The following is a 23,976-nucleotide window of genomic DNA, read 5'->3' as shown; positions in this document are numbered from 1 at the left end:
AAGTTTAGTGTTGATCAGAATAAGTAAAAAGAGAAATGTCTGAGTACGTTCAGTTCTGCTCAGCTGTTTGAAAATCAAATAACGTAAGAAGTTTATCAGCACAGTCATTCATTAATTTTTCTAAGGGCATGTTTCACAATATCCTACACATCGGTTTGTTGCAGGATTCTCGAACTTATTCTCAGTTCGAATATAATGAATTTCTTTGAGACAGAGAAAGGATAGGTCCTGCGAAACGCAACTCGCCCTTTTTTCACATGATATCTTGCGAACCATGGATGAAGGGTACCAGACGGATGCCATATTCCTTGACTTCCGGAAAGCGTTTGACTCGGTGCCCCACTGCAGACTCCTAACTAAGGTACGAGCATATGGGTTGGTTCCCAAGTACGTGAGTGGCTCGAAGACTCCTTAAGTAATGGAACCCAGTACGCTGTCCTCGATGGTGAGTGTTCGTCGTAGGTGAGAGTATCATCTGGAGTGCCCCAGGGAATTGTCGTAGTCCGCTGTAGTTTTCTATCTACATAAATGATCTTTTGGATAGGGTGGATAGCAATGTGCGGCTGTTTGTTGATGATGCTGTGGTGTACGGGAAGGTCTCGTCGTTGAGTGACTGTAGGAGGATACAAGATGACTTGGACAGGATTTGTGATTGGTGTAAGGCATGGCAGCTAACTCTAAATATAGATAAATGTAAATTAATGCAGATGAATAGGAAAAAGAATCCTGTAATGTTTGAATACTCCATTAGTAGTGTAGCGCTTGACACAGACACGTCGATTAAATATTTGAGCGTAACATTGCAGAGCGATATGAAGTGGGACAAGCATGTAATGGCAGTTGTGGGAAAGGCGGATAGTCGTCTTCGGTTCATTGGTAGAATTTTGGGAAGATGTAGTTCATCTGTAAAGGAGACCGCTTCTAAAACACTAATACGACCTATTCTTGAGTACTGCTCGAGCGTTTGGGATCCCTGTCAGATCGGATTGAGGGAGGACATAGAAGCAATTCGGAGGCGGGCTGCTAGATTTGTTACTGGTAGGTTTGATCATCACGCGAGTGTTACCGAAATGCTTCAGGAACTCGGGTGGGAGTCTCTAGAGGAAAGGAGGCGTTCTTTTCGTGAATCGCTACTGAGGAAATTTAGAGATCCAGCATTTGAGGCGTACTGCAGTACAATTTTACTGCCGCCAACTTACATTTCGCGGAAAGACCACAAAGATAAGATAAGAGAGATTAGGGCTTGTAAAGAGGCATATAGGCAGTCATTTTTCCCTCGTTCTGTTTGGGAGTGGAACAGGGAGAGAAGATGCTAGTTGTGGTACGAGGTACCCTCCGCCACGCACCGTATGGTGGATTGCGGAGTATGTATGTAGATGTAGATGAATTCCTCTTTCGTAGAATGCAGTCGACTGCTGGCGGATCCAAAACCATGCCTACTCTTCCCTTATCTTGTCCGATTGAAACTCATCTCCATGTGTGTCTTTTTGCAGGTCGCCAACAATGAGAACATCACATGGTGAAAGATTCAGGCTGTATGGAGGATGTTGCAGTGTTTCCCAACCAAACTGCTGAAGTGTAGCCTTTGTCCAATTGGCAGTGGGGGGGGGGGGGGGGGGGGCACTGCTTTCTTGCAACAGGATGATTCCATCCGACAGCATTCACGGGCGTTTTGACTTTATGGCACGTCGCAGTTTCTGCAAAGCATCTTCATAGCTCTGCATACTGACTGTGGTCTCACGCTCGAGGAACTCGACGAGCAGAGGGCCTCTGCATTCCAAGAATAAGGTCATCATGACCTTACCAGAAGTTGTGAAACTACTTTGGATTCCTTTGTCTTTGCCGTTTGGCCTCGTGCTGTTGGAATGTTGCCGGACGGAAGCACCCTGTTTCACCAAAACACCCGTCCTCATACTGTTAATCGGACAAAGTCTACACTTCAGTGGTTTGTTTGGGAAACACTGCAACATCCTCAGTACAGTCGCATCTTTCACCATGTGATTTCAAATCGTTGGCGATCAGAAGAAAGACATGCGTGGAGGTCGGTTTTGATCGTCTCGTCTCCCTGTTAGATATACGTGTTAACAAATGTGATGACAACTTTTCAGTGGAACCACTCCATGGTCCCGTTGCGGTGGGTGTCCGCTTTTCATTCAACCGCTCCTCATAGCCGTAGTATTTTCTGTTAGCTGATATTGCCACAAGGTTTCTGAAGTAATTTCTAAAGAACCGCACGACAAAACCTTACAATTACAGGTGATTTAACTGAATAAAACTAAACTTGTATCGTGTTGAAAAATCACGTTTCAGTAGTTTCATCCACAGGACCAGTTTTAATAAACTATTGATGCAGCAGCTACTTATACCACGTATAAAGCGTGTCCGACTTCTCTTGACTACCACAAAGAATCTTTCGTTAAAAAAAAATGTATCAAGCAGTACTGTTTAGCTACCAGGGGATGTGAACCAACATGATTGCCTTTCTTGCAACTTCGATCGTTAGGAAGATATGAAGATCAATTCGTCTCTTTTAAATAGTGCCCTAAGTCGTTTATTCGGTAATCCATTCCTCTCGTCGAGACCTGTTGAGAAATGCATTGTAGTTTACCATTCACGCAATCATGACGTTATTAAAACGTAACGCATAACCGGCTTTGGGTCTCCTGTACTAATACACATTGCTCGTCCCTGGGGCATCATAACTCTTGTAATTGCTAGTGTTGAAAGGCAGATGGAAAGACAAGGTACGGATTGCGCTTCTCCCTGAAACAACTGATTTTCGGCTATATCGGTTTTTCTTTCATCTTCAGTTTAACCTGACTGCTAAAACCGCCCAAAATAATCAGTTTCTGATATAATCGATCTTTGATTTTTTCATTACTATTATTTCCGGTAATAAACATAGAACAAAGACTGAAAAGCTATAAGACTCCCTCAGCCTTTTGCATTACACGGTTCAAGATATGTGGAATCAAAATATGAAATACAATAGGCAAATAAAAGAATACCTCGTCTCTCTACCGTTCGTGTTTTTCTCAAAAAGTAATGAGGACTTGAATACTGGGAAAACCGCTAGTATTCTCCTATTGATTCTAATTTTTTGGAGCTCTGATCAAAAATTATATTGTAATTCATTATCATGCCACTATTTGGATATTACCAAATTGCTAAGGAGTGAGAAACTGAGGTTGGAGAACTCTGTTTCTCGTGTTAAGTTGTCCGTTTCCCAGTGCTTCAACCAGATAAAAGCATATTATATAAATAAGGGCATCAGATCAGTTAATTTCTATTTTTATCATAAACTGTGAGTGAATTGTTAAGATTTTAATTTATTACAGTGACCTTAATTTCTTTTCTCTTTTATTATTTCATAGAAATAGCAGACAAATAACAAACTCTTGGCTAAATTTTATAGCGTTCTTTTTCTTTAATTATTTCGAATGAAAATCCCGTAGTCAAATATATTTATTTACGGTACTTATTAACAAAAAATCGAATACAATTGATTTTTTACCGATATAACTAAAAATACTTTTTCTAAAAAATTCAAATGAACAATTTATATAGTGAGAAAAATTGAACATTTACCTGGAACAGTTACATGACAATAGTTAAAATTTTAGTAATGAATTAATTCAGTGGCCAATATTTATTGACCAATCTACTCACAAATACACATTCTATAATGTGTTGATCTGTGAGTCGACTCCTTTCATCAGAAACAATTTCATTCAAAGAGGATACCATTCCTCCAGAAGCCACAGAAATTCCTTGTCAATGATAAATATTTTTGAGCTGCAAACGACGGCTTTTACTCTGTTCCCAAAACATGAAAGGACCGCTGCTCCTGGGTAGTAAGGGACAACGGGAACATTACTGCGTCAGCAGTGCTGTACCGATTTTTATGCAATGTGTATATTGCTTGTTTCTAACTGTCGACATTGTTGTTAAAACAGCACTCATTATTTTTCTCATTTTCTTTAAAACCTAATATTTCAAAGAAATGGAAATTTTATTAATGAACATTGCTCATGTTGAAAAAGTTTTATTTAATAATCAAAAATTTTAGCACCTCTGCTATCACAAATTAATATACCGGTTATTTTTACGTGTTTATTATTTTAAAAAATTAAAAAGTGTTGTAACTAAGACCAAAAAAGTACCGCTTATTAAGCGTTAAAGCATCTGTATCGGTTTCAACAGGTTGGTTTTTGCCGTCCCTAACAACGAAACTGGCAAAACCGACACGCAGCAGACAAGTTCCAGAGGACGAACGCACTGCAAATTCTTTAATCACTGTTTCTGTTTCATATACAATACCTAATAAATAAAGTAGAAGCGCACTAGGTTAGAAAACACTCCCTGTACCAGGAAAAGTAAATACGATTGTGCATGGCCACCTTTAATCTAGGGAAACTGCGTCCGAATGCGGAGCCACATCACTCTGTGACCGACGCTGCTGCCATCTTAGCATCAGCGGAAGGAGAATGGCACAAATATATGGAGAGCACTACACGTTTGTTGCAAAGGTCAAGGCTTGGCACAAGCAATCCACAGAATGACCGATGTCATTGGCCAAGAATGCACTGTCTAGAACAGTACACCACATTACCGGTGCCATTGTCCAGCAGGGGGAATGCTCTCATTGTCCACGACTGTCGAATTACAATAGCAGGCATTGCTGCAGAGGGTCGCACTGAGCATCAGAAGTGTACACTTCATCATTAAAGAGAAAGTTTCGCAAAATGTGCACCCAATGAGTGCCTCACAGCGCAGGAAGAATGTCGAATGGCACTCTCTCTTGAACATGCGCAGTGCTATGCGAAGCAAGGGAACGACTGCTTGTCACAAGTGGTCGCTGGAGACGAGACGTGGTGTCACCACTTTGAACCCGAGTCAAAACGTCAAAGTCTCCACAGGAAGCGCGCAGGGTCGCTGCTACCCAAAACGCACTTCGTTTGAGGCCTCCATTTCACTGTTTCCAGCACGGCTGAGCGCTCGCTCTGTCCTCACGTCGGGTGTGATTGCGTCCCTCTAGTGTCCCTCAGCGTTATAGGGATTGTACCTTCTTCCTCGGACAGTGGCATCACGACTCTTTCAGCGGTTTTAATTTTACAGCCTCTGGCTCGTTTATTTTTGAATGCGCCTTATACACTGTCCAGTCCCAATTACGTGACCACCTGTCAAAAGGCTGAATAGCCATCTTCTGCAGTACAGACTGCTGCGTACAGGAAGAGAGACAGTGAAGTTCTGGAAGATACCAACAGGAATTTGGAGGCATGCCCACTCCAGTGACGTGGCCAGCACGCTAGGTTTCTCTGTTGAGCATCCACGGCACGAACAGCACAGTCGATGTAGTCCCACAGATTGCCGATTGGATTTTAATACAGGGATTTGGTGGCCACGGGAATACAGCAAACTCATACTGGTGCTCTTCAAAACCACGGTCGTACACTGCAAGCAGTATGACACGTTGCATTGTCCTGCTGGAAGTTGCCACGTACCGAGGAAAAATAAACTGCATGTAGGGATGGACTTGGTACTCAAGAATATATGCATACTTGTGTAGATCAAAAGTGCCTTCCTGAAAGAGGAGATCATCCGGGGAATATCACGAAAGTATTCTCCAGACATAGTGCTTCGCCCTCCGGCCTGGACCCTCCTGGCGATTGTTACACTGTGTTTGCTTTCAGACGTTTCACATTGTACACGCCAACAGCCATCTGTCCGATGGAGCATAAAACGTGATTCATCTGAAAAGCCTACCTGTCGCCACTGAGTGGACCTTCGGTTGCAGTATCGTGCTGATGAACAACAGTCAGCATGGGTCCATGAACCAGGTGCCTACTGCGGAGGCCCATACACAGCAGCGTTCGCTGAACAGTCGTAGAGGAAACACCACTGGTCCACCTTGGTTCATCTGGGTTTTCGGTTGCTCAACAATTGCACATCTGTTCGCCCGCACACATCTCCGCAGCAGTCGTTTACCCCTGTCATCCAGCACCTGTGGTGAACCACGTTTGCCTTGGCGCCAGTTATGAATAGTGCCATTTTGCCATGCACGATTATACTTTAACCACAGCAGCACGCGAGCAGTATACAAACTTAGCCGTTTCGGAGATACTTCCACACTCGGCCCAATAGCCAATGACCACGCCCGGTTGGAAGTTGGATAAATCGCTCCGTTTCCACAACAGGACAATGACTGCATTGTGTTTCGCATCCCACTGACACGCTTTATACACCCTCCACTGGTAGTGCTGCCACCTGCCGTCTGTGAGTAGAACATAGGCGGTGATGGTGTGACTGGACCGTGTATTTACACTACTGGCCATTAAAATTTGCTCACCACAAAGATGACGTGCTACAGACGCGAAATTTAACCGACAGGAAGAAGATGCTGTGATATGCAAATGATTAGCTTTTCAGAGCATTCACACAAGGTTGGCGCCAGTGGCGACACCTACAACGTGCTGACTTGAGGAAAGTTTACAACCGATTTCTCATACACAAACAGCAGTTGACAGGCGTTGCGTGGTGAAACGTTGTTGTCGTGCCTCGTGTAAGGAGGAGAAATGCGTACCATCACGTTTCCGACTTTGATAAAGGTTGGATTGTAGCCTATCGCGATTGCGGTTTGTCGTATCACGACATTGCTGCTCACAGACGACAGATGGCAGATTATTTAATCGGTGGGTTCAGGAGCGTAATACGGAACGCCGTGCTGGATCCCAACGGCCTCGTATCACTAGCAGTCGAGATGACAGGCATCTTATCCGCATGGCTGTAACGGATCGTGCAGAGACGTCTCGATCCCTGAGTCAACAGATGGGGACGTTTGCAAGACAACGACCATCTGCACGAACAGTTCGATGACGTTTGCAGCAGCGTTGACTATCAGCTCGGAGACCATGGCTGCGGTTACCGTTGACGCTGCATCACAGAAGGAGTGCCTGCGATGGTGTACTCAACGACGAACCTGGGTGCACGAATGGCAAAACGTCATTTTTTCTGATGAATCCAGGTTCTGTTTGCATTATCATTATGGTCGCATCCCTGTTTGGCGACATCGCGGTGAACGCACATTGGAAGGGTGCATTCGTCATCGCCATACTGGCGTATCACCCGGCGTGATGGTATCGGATGCCATTGGTTACACGTCTCGGTCACCTCTTGTTCGCATTGACAGCACTTTGAACAGTGGACGTCACATTTCAGATGTGTTACGACCTGTGGCTCTACCCTTCATTCGATCCCTGCGAAACCCTACATTTCAGCAGGATAACGCACGACCGCATGTTGCAGGTCCTGTACGGGCCTTTCTGGATACAGAAAATGTTCTACTGCTGCCCTGGCCAGCACATTCTTCAGATCTCTCACCAACTGAAAACGTCTGGTCAATGGTGGCCGAGCAACTGACTCGTCACAATACGCCAGTCACTACTCTTGATGAACTGTGGTATCGTGTTGAAGCTGCATGTGTACCTGTACACGCCATCCAATCTCTGTTCGACTCAATGCCCAGGCGTATCAAGGCCGTTCTTACGGCCAGAGGTGGTTGTTCTGGGTACTGATTTCTCAGGATCTATGCACCCAAATTGGGTGAAAATGTAATCAGCCGTCAGTTCTAGTATAATACATTTGTCCAATGAATACTCGTTTATCGTCTGCATTTCTTCTTGGTATAGAAATTTTAATGGCTGGTAGTGTATCTAGCTCTCGTTTAGTTATAAGACAACCGCCGTAGTTTTATAAAATTTAGTTTTTGTATCTTTTCAGGTCAGTGTCCTGTTTATTGTTCCACATTGTGTTGCTCTAGCGAGTATATCGTAAAAAAATAGAAAATAAAAGAAGAAGGGTATTTTGTGGTGGAGAGATGAGTGACGTGGTGGCGCGCGCGACTTGTGCAGAGTAAAGGCAAGCTGCTGGAGTTCTACAAGGAGCGCGCGCAGCAGTGGTACGAGGGCCACGTGGAGGAGGCGGACTGGTCGGCGGTGGGCGACCTGGTGCGGCGGCGCACCAACCTGCTGGTGCGGCGGCAGACGCGCGGCCGCGTCCACGAGTTCGTCCGCGGCGCCGGCCTCGCGCTGCGGCCCCCGCTCGCCGCCTTCACCGCCTCCGTCTTCCAGGTCAGCGGCGCTCGCTTCTAGCTTCTACTCTCAGCGCTACTACGCCTTTAACTTAAGCCTCTTCCTCCAGTCTTTTTACAGCCAGTAGATACCTTAATAAAGGCAACAGATTACCTGAAGCTTGCCATGGATTCACAAGAGACGACTGTAACGTGGTCCTTAGACTCAGCAAAGCCTTTGACACTGTTGACTTCAACATTTCACTTGCCAAACTTAGCACCATAATTTTCTCGCCAAATGCACTGCAACGGTTTCTCTCGTACCTGTCAGGTACGCCAGCAATGCGTCATGTCCGGTACCAAACAGTAAAAATGGAGGCAATTAGTATCAGGCTTCCCCCAGGTTTCGGTATAAGGTCCTATACTTTTCCCCTTGTATTTCAATGATGTGCCATCAGTTTTCCTCTCATAGCAAATACCACATGTATTTTTATGACCTCCAGTTGTATGGAAGAGCAAAACCAATAAACCTGAAGACAGCTGTCGAGAATCTCATTACTGATCTGTGTGCACCATCAAAACTTGTGCAGGATATAGGGTTAAAGCCCGGCTCATCCAAAACCCAAGCGATACTGGTTAGTCATCTAGGCCCATTAGCCCAAAATATCCGGTATTCCCTACAATCTTTACCCTAAATGGGACAAATATCAACTTCTCTTCTTCAGCAAAGAGTCTAGAAGTAATAATAGATGAAAATCTCAGTTGGACTGAGCACGTAATTGAGGTGTTCAAGAAGGCATCTGTATCTCTCCACGTCTTACAAAAATATAAAATATCTTCCCTCTTAACCTGAAACAGAAACTTGTACAAAGTTTCAGTAATTGATTGGCGTTTTAAAAAAGACTAAAAAGCATAAAATAATTTCTCCTAGCCCTATTCAGACTCATAACCCCATACAGATAGCCCTGAAAATTTGTGCTTGTGAATTTTTAACAGCTACGAGAATCCTTGTAAAATTTAAAACGAAAAATGTGGGGCGCATGCAGTAGATAATAGCGAGCAGTGTAGAGAGCTGCTGCTGTTGAGAAAAATTACACAACAGTTCATGTCATTTGCAGTGTGATAAAGTTTCTAGTGCCTTAGGTGAACTACCCGTGCATCAATTATCTATTGCATGCGCTCTACGCTTTCCTTTTTCAATTTTACAATGTCATTGCTATTAAAAATTCACAAGCAAAATTTTTAAGACAATCTATATGGGATTAAGAATATGTATGAAGCTAGGAGAAACTATTTTGTACCTTATAGGCAGTTTTAAAAACGTGTTACATGAGAAAGTTTTTATTTAAATAATTATTATTTATTTTATACATTTTTAATTTTTGATTTTTTGTTTGTTTCCATTTTCACCTTTTTCCTTCTATAACATTACTTCAGCAAATGTTATAAATTTTAATTTCTCAGTCAGTCGTTATAAGAAAGCCAGAGATTCTAAATACCTTAAATCGCTCGAGTCGTTACATATTATAATCTCTGTCTCTATGCACTTTTCCTTCTTTTTTGAAGAAGCAAGGCAATGGAACCATCTTTAACTTCAAATAAAGCATTTACTGCTTCCTCTTTCAGCTCATTTATCAGAAACTATACGTTAGGGCTTTTTTCATTTGTTGAGAAGTTTAGTCTCCTATGCCAACCTTGGATAGCAACCCTGGTCCCATGCCGCTAGTTAAAAACATTCCACTTTTCAGTTGGTATACTGGGATTTTCCATCCATTGATTGACTATGTATAGTCTGCGAATTTCATGACGTTTTCTCCATTGGGTATTTCCTCCGTTATAACCACACACGCTTCGTCAAAACTGTTTGCTGGAATGTGTGCCGCTGCAGCACACATGCGGCAAAACAGTTGGAATTCTTCTCCATCCCTGTATTCCATCTTTAATCCCAATGCTTGTATTTTCTGCCATAAACATTGGTTCAAGCGGAAATTGCAACCGGAAAGGGATGTTCTGGGGAACACTGTTTGCATAACTTTAATAGTAGCCATTTCAAAGGTTTGCACTGTTGTTTTCAGTTACCAACCAGGCATCTTATTTTTCAGTCCGGAAAAAAGTCTTTCATGTGTATTTTGACTTTTGTCTGGAACAAAGCAAATAAAACAAGGAATACCGTCGTCTGTTCTTCTGCGCTTCTGATGTCAACGAGTGTGGTGTACAGTGTACAGTTTGAATTGTTCAAACAACTGTCAAATATCCCTCCCACAAGAACAGTACCAATTGTATGCAGGATTTTTCTCCGCTTCTTCACAACCGAACACCACCGTTATTTTCTCTGGAACATACCCCTCCGTTTTCAAAACAAAAAAAAGTCCAGTTAATTTCAAAATGTCTTGGCTCAATTGAATCTCCGAACTAGATTCAGGATGCTCGGTCGACTCAATAGCATCCCTTCTTGCTTTGCAGAATGCAGTCTTGAAGTTCTCATACGTTGACATACTTGCGATGAAATCTAAACCTTTATCTTTTACATCTTGAAACTGCTCTTTAAAATTTTTTAAAACAGACACTGTTTTTTTATGTCGTGGACACTTTTCCTGCAGCTAGGCATTCGTTTCGTAATCTCCATATCTGCTTTGTCAGGTGGGCAAGAATGTTGCTGTTCAGCCGTGCTTCTGCCATTTGCAAATTTCAAATGGTCACGGCACTTACTCCATTCTGAATTTACACACAACCAGTTCGTATACACATTACATTTACTATGCAACCAGTAGCAATAACTATTGCCGGGAAGACACGGCTTCCCTATCGCTGTAGTTATTTCCATTAATCACAATTCACAGAACTGAAGTACATTAGGACTACGAAATCATATCGAAAAGAAGCCTATTGGCAGCGCACTGTCTGATTGACGGTAACAACACACCCGCTACTTGTGAACGAGTAACGTAAATTAGGAGTGGGGAGGTTCTGTCAGAAAACTCACGGTGCAAAACTGCTTGGTCGGAACCTGCTTGCGGCACCTACAAATAACGTCGGAAACATCATGGTCGCGACCTGGAAACACTGGAAGGGTTTCGATTCCAGAGTGAAATTTTCACTCTGTTGCTAAGGGTGCGCTGATATGAAACTTCCTGGCAGATGAAAACCGTGTGCTGGACCGAGACTCGAACTCGCGACCTTTGCCTTTCACGGACAAGTGCTCTAATGACTGAGCTACCCAAGCATTACGCGTCTTCATAGCTTTACTTGCACCAGTATCTCGTCTCCTACCTTCCAAACTTCAGAGAAGTTCTCCTGCGAGACCTGCGGGAGGTTTTAGATTGGTTATATAATGGCATGACAGAGATTTGGAAAAAAATTTTGACCTATAAGGTTTTTCCGGGGCAGACGTGGACTATGACCATAATTTATTGGTTATGAACTGCAGACTAAAACTGGATAAACTGCAAAACGGTAGGAAATAAAAGTGATGGGACCTGGATAAACTGAAAGAACGAAAGGTTGTTGAGAGTTGCGGAGGTAGCACTAGGCAACGTTAGACTGAATCAGGGGAAATGAATGTAAAAGAAGACGAATGGATAGATTTGAGAGATGAAACAGTGAAGGCAGCAGAGGATCGAATAGGTAAAAAGATAAGGCTTTGTAGAATTCCCTGGATAACACAGGAGATATTGAATTTAAATGACGAAACAAGAAAATGTAAATACGTAGCAAATGAAGCAGGCAGAAGAGAATACAGATGTCTCAAAAAAAAAAACGATTGACAGAATGTGCAAGTGACTAAGTACGAATGGCTAGTGGCCAAATGCAATGATATAAAATACATAGCTTGCAGAAAGACAGATGCCACCTATAGGAAAATTAAGGAGAACTTTGGAGAAAAGAGAAGCAGCTGCATGAATATCTAGAGCTCAGATGGTGAACCAGTACTGAGGAAAGAAGGAAAAGCGAAACGGTGGATGGCGCATACAGAGAGTCTATACAAAGGATATGGAGCCAATATTATAGAAATGGAAGAGGATATAGATGAAGATAAAATGGGAGATATCATACTGCGAGAAGAATCTGATAGAGCACTAAAAGTTCGAAGTCGACAAAACCACCTGGAGTAGACGAGATTCCATCACAGCTGTTGATAGCCTCAGGAGAACCATCCGTGACAAAACTCTTCCATCTGGGGTGCAACATATATGGGACTGGGACTCAGACTTCAAGTAGAATGTAACAATTCCAATTCAGAAGAAGGCTGGTGCTTGATAGGTGTGAATACTACCGAGCCATCAGTTTATTAAGTCGCGGTTCCAAAAGGCTGACATCAATTATTTACTGATCTCTAGGAATATCATTTTAGGCCCTGGAGAAATGTAGGGTCACCCAATACCGACCCTACGACTTATCTTAGAAGATAGGTTGAAGAAAGGTAAACTTAGTTTATAGCATTTGCAGTTTTAGAGAAAGCTTCTAACAGCACGGACTGGACTACACTCCTTGAGATCCCGAAGGTCGCAGGGATAAAATGCAGGGAGAAAAAAGTTATTTGCGACTTGTACAGAACCACTTTCCACGAAGGACATGAACTAGAAGCAGTCGTTGTAGCCTATCGCCGATATTATTCAAAGAGTACACTGATCAAGCTGTGAGGGGATCCCAGGAGAAATTTTGAAAGGGAATTAAAGTTCGAAGAGAAGAAATAAATACCTTGCAGTTTCCGATGATGATGTGATGTCAGAGACGGCAGAGGCCCTGGAAGAACAATTGAGCGGAATGGACAGCGTCTTGAAAAGAGATGATAAGATGAACATCAATAAAAGTAAAACAAGGGTATTAGACTGAAGTCGGACTAAATAATATAAAAACCAACATGGATTCAGAAAACAGAGATCCTGCGAAACTCAGCTCGCTCTGTTCCTCCGTGAGATCCACAACGCAGTGGACAACTCCGCTGAGGTTGATGCCGTGTTCCTTGCCTTTAGGAAGGCGTTTGTCACAATCCCGCACTGCCGTTTAGTGAAAAAAATAGGAGCTTATTGAATATCGGAGCACATTAGCGACTGGATTCAAGACTTCCTTGCAGACAGAACTTAACACGTCGCTTTTAGCGGAACAAAATCGACAGATGTAAAGGTAATTTCCGGTGTACACCAAGAAAATGTGGTAGTATCGTTACTGTTTACAATATCTATAAATGATCTAGTACAAAGCGTCGGATGCTCTCTGAGGCTGTTCGCATATGATGCGGTTGTCTACAACAAAGTAGCAACGCCAGAAGATAGTAACGATTCGCGGACAACTGATGAATAGTGCAGGCTCCGGCAGTTGATCCTGAAAGTAAATAAATGTAGCATATTGCGCATACATATGACAAGAAATCCACTATTGTATAGCTACACTATCGATGACAAACCGATGGAACCGCACCTGTAGGAGTAACTACCCAGAACGACATTAAGTGGAATGGCAAAACAAATAGTGGGAAAAGCAGGTGCAAGATTCATTGGAAAAATCTTAAGGAAATGTAACTCATCCACGAAGGAAGTGGATTTAAGGAGTACTGTTCATCTGTTTAGGATCCGTACGAGGTAGGATTGATAGAAAAGATGGAGAAAATCCTTCGCTTAGTCGCTGTATAGTCTGGTCGGAACGAGAGCGTTGCGGAGATGCTCAACAACCTCCATTGGCAGACGTTACAAGAGAGGCGTTATGCATCACGGACAGATTTGCTATTCAAATTTCGAGAGCACTTTCTGGGAAGAGTCGGACAACACATTATGCCCCCCCCCCCCCCTACATACGTCTCGCGTAATGACCATGAGGAGAAAATTCAAGACAGTCATTTTCCCCATGCGCTATTCGCGAGTGGAACAGGGTTGGAATGCTCAGTTAGTGGCACAAAAAATAGCCTCCACCACGTACCATAAGCTTGCTGAGTATGACGTAGGTGTAGATGGAGAACATGAAATGAGACGCTAAAAGCAGTTGACTGAGAATTTCTGTTTGTGGAGGAAACTAGCTCATGATGGCCGAAGTAGGGAAGATGTAAAATGTAGACTGTCAATAACAAGGAAAGAATTTTTGAAAAAGAGGAATTTATTAAGAATGAAATGAAGAGTGTCCGTCTTCTTGCTAGAACACATTTGTGGTACCCTCGGTGGATTTTTTTCTTTGTTTGTTTCTGAAATGTAGCCTAGGAGTATACGGACATCAGACTTCGTTGTTGTTAGATTTCATATTACTTCACCTTTTTTTACACTATCTGGTTGCCAACAGACATCAGACACAAGTTTAAATTAATACAGCACATCTGCTAAAACACAGGGATGTAAAATGCTACATAAGAAGTGAGTGGAACGGCTAGGTTGAGCTGGGTAAAATACTTTTCTTCAAAGTACATTACACTCTTATTTCATAAATGAAACTCTCATTAGAAGAAAAAAATATTCATAATTCTCGCCCAAGCAGTTTAAGACAACTTATGATTTTGTATAGATAAATTAATTTACTTCCACAGCTCCCTCCGCAAGAATCATAAAAGAAGGTTGTATACATGGAAGAAGCCTGGAGATACTGACAGGTTTCAGATGGATGATATAATGGTAAGACAGAGATTTAGGAACCAGGTTTTAAATTGTAAGACATTTCCAGGGGCAGATGTGGACTCTGACCACAATCTATTGGTTATGATCTGTAGATTAAAACTGAAGAAACTGCAAAAAGGTGGGAATTTAAGGAGATGGGACCTGGATAAACTGACTAAACCGGAGGTTGTACAGAGTTTCAGGAAGAGCATAAGGGAACAATTGACAGGAATGCGAGAAAGAAATACAGTAGAAGAAGAATGGATAGCTTTGAGGGATGAAGTAGTGAAGGCAGCAGAGGATCAAGTAGGTAAAAAGACGAGGGCTAGTAGAAATCCATGGGTAACAGAAGATATATTGAATTTAATTGATGAAAGGAGAAAATATAAAAATGCAGTACATGAAGCAGGCAAAAATGAATACAAACGTCTCAAAAATGAGATCGACAGGAAGTCCAAAATGGCTAAGCAGGGATGGCTTGAGGACAAATGTAAGGTTGTAGAGGCTTATCTCACTAGGGGTAAGATAGATACTGCCTACAGGAAAATGAAAGAGACCTTTGGAGACAAGAGAACCACTTGCATGAACATCAAGAGCTCAGATGGAAACCCAGTTATAAGCAAAGAAGGGAAAGCAGAAAGGTGGAAGGAGTATATAGAGGGTCTATACAAGGGCGATGTACTTGAGGACAATATTCTGGAAATGGAGGAGGATGTAGATGAAGATGAAACGGGAGATACGATACTGCGTGAAGAGTTTGACAGAGCAATGAAAGACCTGAGTCGAAACAAGGCCCCCGGAGTAGACAACATTCCATTAGAACTACTGACGGCCTTGGAAGAGGTCAGACCTGACAAAACTCTACCATCTGGTGAGCAAGATGTATGAAACAGGCGAAATACCCTCAGACTTCAAGAAGAATATAACAATTCCAATCCCAAAGAAAGCAGGTGTTGACAGATGTGAAAATTACCGAACAATCAGTTTAATAAGTCACAACTGCAAAATACTAACGCGAATTCTTTACAGACGAATGGAAAAACTGATAGAAGCCGACCTAGGGGAAGATCAGTTTGGATTCCGTAGAAATGTTGGAACACGTGAGCCAGTACTGACCCTACGACTTATCTTAGAAGCTAGATTAAGGAAGCCAAACCTACGTTTCTAGAATTTGTAGACTTAGAGAAAGCTTTTGACAATGTTAACTGGAATACTCTCTTTCAAACTCTGAAGGTGGCAGGGGTAAAACACAGGGAGCGAAAGGCTATTTACAATTTGTACAGAAACCAGATGGCAGTTATAAGAGTCGAGGGACATGAAAGGGAAGCAGTGGTTGGGAAGGGAGTGAGACAGGGTTGTAGTCTCTCCCCGATGTTATTCAATCTATATATTGAGCAAACAGTGAAGGAAACAAAAGAAAAATACGGAGAAGGTATTAAAATCCATGGAGAAGAAATAAAAACTTTGGGGTTCGCCGATGACATTGTAATTCTGTCAGAGACAGCAAAGGACTTGGAAGAGCAGTTGAACGGAATGGATAGTGTCTTGAAAGGAGGATATAAGATGAACATCAACAAAAGCAAAACGAGGGTAATGGAATGTAGTCGAATTAAGTCGGGTGATGCTGAGGGAATTAGATTAGGAAATGGGACAGTTAAAGTAGTAAAGGAGTTTTGCTATTTGGGGAGAAAAATAACTGATGACGGTCGAAGTAGAGAGGATATCAAATGTAGACTGGCAATGGCAAGGAAAGCGTTTCTGAAGAAGAGAAATTTGTTGACATCGAGTATAGATGTAAGTGTCAGGAAGTCGTTTCTGAAAGTATTTGTAAGGAGTGTAGCCATGTATGGAAGTGAAACATGGACGGTAAATAGTTTGGACAAGAAGAGCACCTTCTTAATATTCTCGTAATACTCCGGAACTGTATTTGTTGCAACGTCGCGCCAGATCTTTGGCGGAATCGGTGAGCTTTGGGCAACCGTTCCTCCGTCCTGTGCGCGCGGTGACTCACCTGAGAGCGCAGAACGGGTCGGCCGAGCCCACGGCCGGTGGGGCAGCCGGTCCACTTGTGCGACCAGTGCGACCAGTGCGGCGGCGGCAGCAGACGTGTTGTTACGCGCTGTCCGCACACGGCGCGCCCGCCGGCAGCTGAGCGTGCTGCGAGGGCCGCGCCACTGACCCGCTTCGCTGCGCGGTAAACCCCCCTCTCCTCTTCTCCTCCCCCACTCATTGCTCGTCACGCATTCTGTAACAGCCAGTAAAAAACAGCTGTATTACCTACACAGGACCTAACAGGTTTCGCTACTGGACTCTTGTTCTTACTGATGTTCCGATGAGAATTTGACCGTCAGTTTCTCATGTGACATCCTGAAAGCCAAGAACCTAGGCCAGTGGTTCCTAGCCTTTGTGAGACCATTAGATGATTACCCCTGACAGCAAACAGATATTAGCCAACACTCTCCCGCCTCCACACCTCGCTCCCCTGCCCCCTCTCCCCCTCCACCCATCCCCCAAATGAATGAAAAAGAACTTTCTGTGAACACTTTAATTTTTAAAATGACGAAAGATAAAAAGAAAGCTAGCTATCTACATCGAGGGCAGACATTTGTTACAAAACAAGTAACTTCTGCGTCTCTTCCGCCAATACCGGGCAATCGACTTTTAATTAAAATGTCTCCCCCGCACGTGAGTAATATACATAATGGCTGTGACACGTGGTTGACGACATTTGGAAATTTGGGTCTGGCCGTGAAGCATGTTCAGATAGCCTAATGTGTCGCAGTTCGGCCGGTGTGGCCGAGCGGTTCTAGGCGCTTCAGTCTGGAACCGTGTGACCGCTACGGTCGCAGGTTCGAATCCTGCCTCGGGCATGGATGTGTGTGACGTCCTTAGGTCAGTTAGGTTTAAGTAGTTCTAAGTTCTAGGGGACTGATGACCTCAGATGATAAGTCCCATAGTGCTCAGAGCCATTTTTTTGTGTCGCAGTCTACCTTTGGACAGTGGTGAGGCGCGCACGCCTTGTTTGAGTCTCGCCTGTTGTGCTCCTTGCGAACCAGCGCGCGTTCGTTTACTTCCGCGTACCGGCTTGTCTCAGAATCCGACTTCATCGATCATCATGGTCTTTTCTTACCCCCTAGCCACGATTAAATTAACTTTTCCTTTGGACCACGAACGACCGAAGGCGTATGAAGTAGAACGTTCTATACGGTATGAAATGCGTCTCCCGCCACAAGATGTTCTCTGAATTCATTTTCCGATCCTCAGTAGTACTGTGTACATAAAGCTGGTTCAAAATGGCTCTGAGCACTATGGGACGCAACTGCTGAGGTCATTAGTCCCCTAGAACTTAGAACTAGTTAAACCTAACTAACCTAAGGACATCACAAACATCCATGCCCGAGGCAGGATTCGAACCTGCGACCGTAGCGGTCTTGCGGTTCCAGACTGCAGCGCCTTTAACCGCACGGCCACTTCGGCCGGCATAAAGCTGGTGAATGACGAGCTGAGCGCCGACGTTGAGAGGCGCGACGCTCTCAAGTTCCGATATTCTAACTGACATATGAGGATTGTCGTGCTTGATCATGCAGGTTTTAGCCTCCGAACGTAGGTTTCCGAACTCCCGTTTGAGGTAGCATTGGACGTTGTGGTGACCGCCTTGAAACTTTACGGTAACGTCGTCAGTCACGCCGCTGAAACCTGGAACACGTCCGAAACATACCGTGTCCTCAATGATGTCCGTCAGATAAAAATAGAACTACAGAAACACGTGCCTTCCTCCTCGGTTATTACCAGCTGTACGGCTCTCGTCATGTACGATGGCCAGCCCCGCTCCTGTTCAGGTTGTGGCCGGGAAGGCCATGTTCGTTCTGATTGTCTCCGACGTAGACTGGTTCAGAAGCCGATCGGAGACGCCGCTCTTCCAGCGCCGCCCACTGTGTTACCTCTATCTTACAAGTCTGAGGCGCTGCTGCCTGCTGTGCTCCCTCTGAATCAGTCGGTATCGGCGACGACTCCTCTCGACGACGCGATGGATGTTTCGCCTGCTTCTCCTACCAGAGGCAATACAAATGTACGATGACCGTCAGCAGACAGAAGCTGTCTATTTATTTATTTTATTTACACGTCTAGTTCCATAGGACCAAATTGAGGAACAAACCTCCACGGTCATGGAACGTGTCAGTACATGAGATTACAACGTAAAAGTAATAACAGATAAAAATAAAATGTTCATGAACCCGAAAAAGTCAAACCGTAAGTTGAAGTAAACAGTACAACAAGAATCAGCTTAATTTTTCAAGGAACTTCAAATGGCTCTAAGGACTGTGAGACTTAACATCTGAGGTCATCGGCCGGCCGCGGTGGTCTTGCGGTTCTTGGCGCTGCAGTCCGGAACCGCGGGACTGCTACGGTCGCAGGTTCGAATCCTGCCTCGGCATGGATGTGTGTGATGTCCTTAGGTTAGTTAGGTTTAAGTAGTTCTAAGTTCTAGGGGACTGATGACCTAAGATGTTAAGTCCCATTGTTCTCAGAGCCATCTGAACCATTTTTTTTCTGAGGTCATCAGTCCCCCAGACTTAGAACTACTTAAACCTAACTAACCTAAGGACATCACACACATCCATGCCCGAGGCAGGATTCGAACCTGCGACCGTAGCAGCCGCGTAGTTACAGACTGAAGTGCCCAGAACCGCTCGGCCACAGCGGCCGGCTTCAAGGAACTCATCGAGAGAATAGAAGGAGTGACCCATGAGGAAACTCTTGAGTTTCGATTTGAAAGCGCTTGGATTATTGCTATGATTTTTTAATTCTTGTGGTAGCTTGTTGAAAATGGATGCAGCAGTATACTCCACACATTTCTGCACAACATTTAAGGAAGTGCGATCCAAATGTAGATCGGATTTCTGCCGAGTATTAACTGAGTGAAAGCTGCTTATTCTTGGGAATGAGCTGATATTGTCAACAAGAAACGACAGTAAAAAATGTATAACTGAGAGGCCAATGTCAAAATACTCAGACTAGTGAACAGGGGTCGGCAAGAGGTTCGCGAACTTACACCACTTGTTTCCCGAACTGCCCGTTTCTGAGCCAAAAATATGCTTTTAGAATGGGAAGATTTACCCCAAAATATAATACCATACGACATAAGCGAATGAAATTAAGCAAAGTAGACTAATTTTCGTATCAAACGATCACTTACTTCAGATACCGTTCGAACAATGAAAATGGCAGCATTAAGTCTTGGAACAAGATCCTGAACGTGGACTTTCCACGACAGTTTACTATCTAACTGGACACCTTGAAGTTTGAAATGTTCGGTTTCACTAATCATATGCCCATTCTGGGAAATTAAAACATCGGGTGTTAGAAACTGTAAAAACTGAGTCTTAACGTTAGTTTGTTTCCTGCAAGCCATGAACTTATGTCATGAACTGCACTATTTGAAACAGTGCCAACATTGCACAAAGCATCTTTTACTACCAGGCTAGTGTCATCAGCAAACAGAAATATTTTAGAATCATCTTTAATACTAGAGGACGTATCATTTATACGAGCGTCACTCCAAAAGAAATGCACACTATTTTTGTAAAAATACAGTTTTCATTCTGCATGTGTGAATGTTTTACGGTGTGTAGATAAATCCTTCCCGCTTGTTTTCAAACTTAGTTCAACCTGTTCCCGCGAGTGGCGCCATCACAACATGTCTTCAAGATGGCTGCTACACTTGACGTTCGTCAGAAGCAATGTGTTGTCATAGAATTCCTGTGCTGTGAAAACGAGACAACGGGAAACATCCACAAGAGGTTGAAAAAGATCTATGGAGATGCTGCTGTCGATAGCAGTACAGTTAGTCGGTGGGCAAGCAGGTTACGTGATGAAAGTGGGCACGGCAATATTGAGGATTGTCCTCGCAGCGGCACGCCACATACTGCACATATTCCAGACAATGTGCAGAGAGCTAACGAATTGATGACTGCTGACAGACGCATCACAGTGAACGAATTGTCACCCTTTGTTGGGATAGGGGAAGGAAGTGTTTGCAGAATACTGAAAGTGTTGGCGTTAAAAAAGGTTTGTGCCAGGTGGGTTCCCAGGATGTTGACAGTGGCTCACAAAGAAACAAGAAAAACGGTATGCAGCGAACTTTTGGAACAGTACGAGAATGGTGGAGATGAATTTCTTGGAATAATTGTGACAGGTGATGAAACATGGCTCCATCATTTTTCACCAGAGACGAAGAGGTAATCAACGGAGTGGCATCATGCAAATTCACCCAAGAAAGCAAAATTCAAAACCACACCTTCTGCTGGAAAAGTTACGGATACGGTGTTTTTCGATTCCGAAAACTCTTGCTTGTGGACATCATGCCAAGTGGAACCAACATAAATTCTGATGCATATGTGACGACACTGAAGAAACTTCAAGCTCGACTGAGTCGTGTTCGACCAAATCGGCAAAAGCAGGATGTTTTGCTGTTGCACGACAATGCACGGCCACATGTCAGCCAAAAAATCATGGAAGCGATCACAAAACTTGTATGGACAGTTCAACACACGCCTTACAGTCCTGACCTGGCTCCATGCGACTATCATCTCTTTGGGAAACTGAAAGACTCTCTTCGTGGAACAAGGTTTGAAGATGATGACTCCCTTGTGCACGCTGACAAACAGTGGCTCCAACAGGTTGGTCCAGTATTTTATCGTGCGGGTATACAGGCGCTGGTTCCAAGATGGCGTAAGGCAGTTGAGAGGGATGGAAATTATGTGGAGAAATGAAAATATTGTTCCTAAAGGATGTATCTACTCACTGTAAAATTTTCAAACATGTAGAATAAAAGATGGACTTAAAAAAATAGTGTGCATTTCTTTTGGAGTGACCTTCGTTCCAATAAGGAACAGGAGTGGCCCCAAAACTGATCCTCCATTTAATCATGCCCCATTCAGACACCACATCATAGCCATTCTCAACGCTGTGGAGAATAACGTTTCTCCGTCTGCTATCAAAGTAAGAGGTGAACCAATTGTGAGCTACTCCCCGCATTCCATAGCAGCCAGACTTCTGGAGCAACATTTTATGATCAACATAATCAAACGCTTTGGGTAAAAAGTACGTCTAGCGTTCGAAACCTTTTGTTTTAATCCATCCACTTCCTCACAAGGAAAAGAGAATATAGCATTTTCACTTGTTAGACGACTTATAAAGCCGAACTGTCCATTTAATAGCAAATTATGTGTTGATCATGGAGCTGTACCGACCACCAATTTTCTGCTTTCTGGCCACATGTAGGATGATAGCCGCTCGCCGTCTGACACAGGACAGCATGTTAGGAAGCAACGGTCGCTGAGGAAACGGAAGAGACAACGCCTTACCCCGTCTGATGACTGTCTCCATTGGCTGTGCACACAGGAAGACGACCCTGCTACTGATGGTGCTCTGTCCTCTGAAGTCCTGACACTTGATGACGCAACGTCCTTCCACGCCTCCATTTCCAGTCAGCGTCCACCTCCAGACATCGACCTTCCCTCACCTGCGTCTGACACGGTTGCCTCCCTTTGTGTGTCTGACGCTGCCTGTGGGCGCACCTCTGATAGTGTTCCACTGAACCGACCCAATGAGACGTCTGTCTACCGGGCCGACGACGTCAATGCTAAGGATAGATATTCTGGAGGTGTACAGAGCGATGGACCATCCTTGATGGAGTCGTCTCCTTCCCCATCACAGGGATGTGTCCTTCCGTGGGGGCCTAACAGGGAGTTCCCTGTGCTTCCCCCGTGTTTGCATCGCCCCATCCTCCTGTCGACGGTAGCTGTCCAGACTTATCACATAGCCACGATCAATGTCAACACCATTCGCGTATACCAAAAACTGGCTGTACTCCATAAATGCTGTATACTGCGGACGCTGATGTTGCTCTCCTTCAGGAGGTACACGTTGCAACTTTCTGCGCTCCCCATGGTTTTACAGCACATGTCTCTTATGCTTCCCCTACTGGTAGTGGGGCGGCGATCCTCTTACGTAATGGTATCTTAGCTGATGCTGTTGCCTATCTCCCTGATGGCTCTCACGTTTAGAGGCGTCAGGATTGTCAATGTCTATGCGCCATCTGGTTCGGGTCAGCACTGTGAACGTTCCATTTTCTTCTCAGAAACAGTCACGCCTCGTTTCCTGGGTCGGTAGGATGCATTGATCATGGGAGGCAATTTCAACTGCACCCAGGCACCCAAATTTTTTCTCGCTGACACCTCCGTAAAATGATGAAAGGAATAAACTTTATCACTTACTATAATTTCGCTGTTTATGCAGTAAGACTGCAGCATTATACGTGACGTTTTAATTTAATATTTCTTTACTACCAACTCTATCGGCAACACATTTTGCAGACAATTTTCACATGTACCAATGAGTGTACCTGAAACGTTATATCATTGTACGACATAGTTGGGGAGATATGATGTTTTATACATGTAAGTTCGATTCTGTAATGAATCTGGATGGGACTTTACTGTTAATCAGTCTGATCTTGTCTTTGCAATTACTTCAGGAACCATACACAGGGATTTGTAGTATATTCTTAGATTCGTCACATAATGTTGGCTATAGAAACTTGGTAAGTAGGTTATCACGGGATGGTTTAGGTCTATCTTGAAGCATCTGCCAGTTCAGAATTTTCAATACCTCTATGACACTCTCCCGTAGGTCAGACAAACCTGTGACCACTCGTGCTGCACTGCCTTGCATGCGTCCATTATCCCCTGTTAGCCCTATTTGGTAGGGTCCCACGCCATTGAGTAATATTCTAGGTTTGTTGAATGAGTATTTTGTGAGCAGCCATCTTTCCAGATTGATTGTGCTTTGTCTATGAGTGAGCGTATATGAAGGGCTTATTTCAATAGTGGTACAAGTGCATTTTTGTTCATTTTAAGATACATAGTCCAAAAGTTAAATGAGCGCTGAAAAATCTGCAGTTGAGATACCAGAAATATTCAAGCATATGGCTTCTTGCTGGAGACGAACCTTTCTTTCTGTTTGTTCAGATCATTAATGTCAGAAGCACTATAATCAGAAAAGTGGAGGTAATGGACTTGTACCACTATTGAAATAAGCCCTTCAAATGATCATTCCACTTTGTATCCCTAAAAATCGTTACACCCAGATATTTGTATGAGCTGAGCGTTTCTAATTATGAATTTGTGATATTGTAGTTTTAGAATAGTGCATGTTTTTCGTTTCGCGAAGTGTAGAGATTTCCATTTCTGAACATTTAAAGCGAGTTACCAGTCTTTGCACCGCTTTGAAATCTTGAAGATCTGACTGGCCATTTGTGCAGAGTTTTTC

The 23,976-nt window shown here is 43.7% G+C and overlaps 1 protein-coding gene across 1 annotated transcript in view; it reads left to right on the top strand.

The window, feature by feature from the left end:
• The window catches only part of LOC124775129 (serine-rich adhesin for platelets), a 109,244-nt gene that overhangs the window by 60,324 nt on the left and 24,944 nt on the right, over positions 1-23,976 (top strand). Inside the window, exon 8 of the mRNA XM_047249972.1 lies at positions 7,911-8,129. Coding sequence (XP_047105928.1) covers positions 7,911-8,129 — 219 coding nt within the window. The remainder of the gene's footprint in view (positions 1-7,910; positions 8,130-23,976) is intronic.

The sequence above is a fragment of the Schistocerca piceifrons genome, chromosome 1, assembly GCF_021461385.2.
Source record: "Schistocerca piceifrons isolate TAMUIC-IGC-003096 chromosome 1, iqSchPice1.1, whole genome shotgun sequence".
In the NCBI taxonomy this organism is placed as follows: Eukaryota; Metazoa; Arthropoda; class Insecta; order Orthoptera; family Acrididae; genus Schistocerca; species Schistocerca piceifrons.
This window is presented reverse-complemented; position numbering and strand designations above follow the sequence as displayed.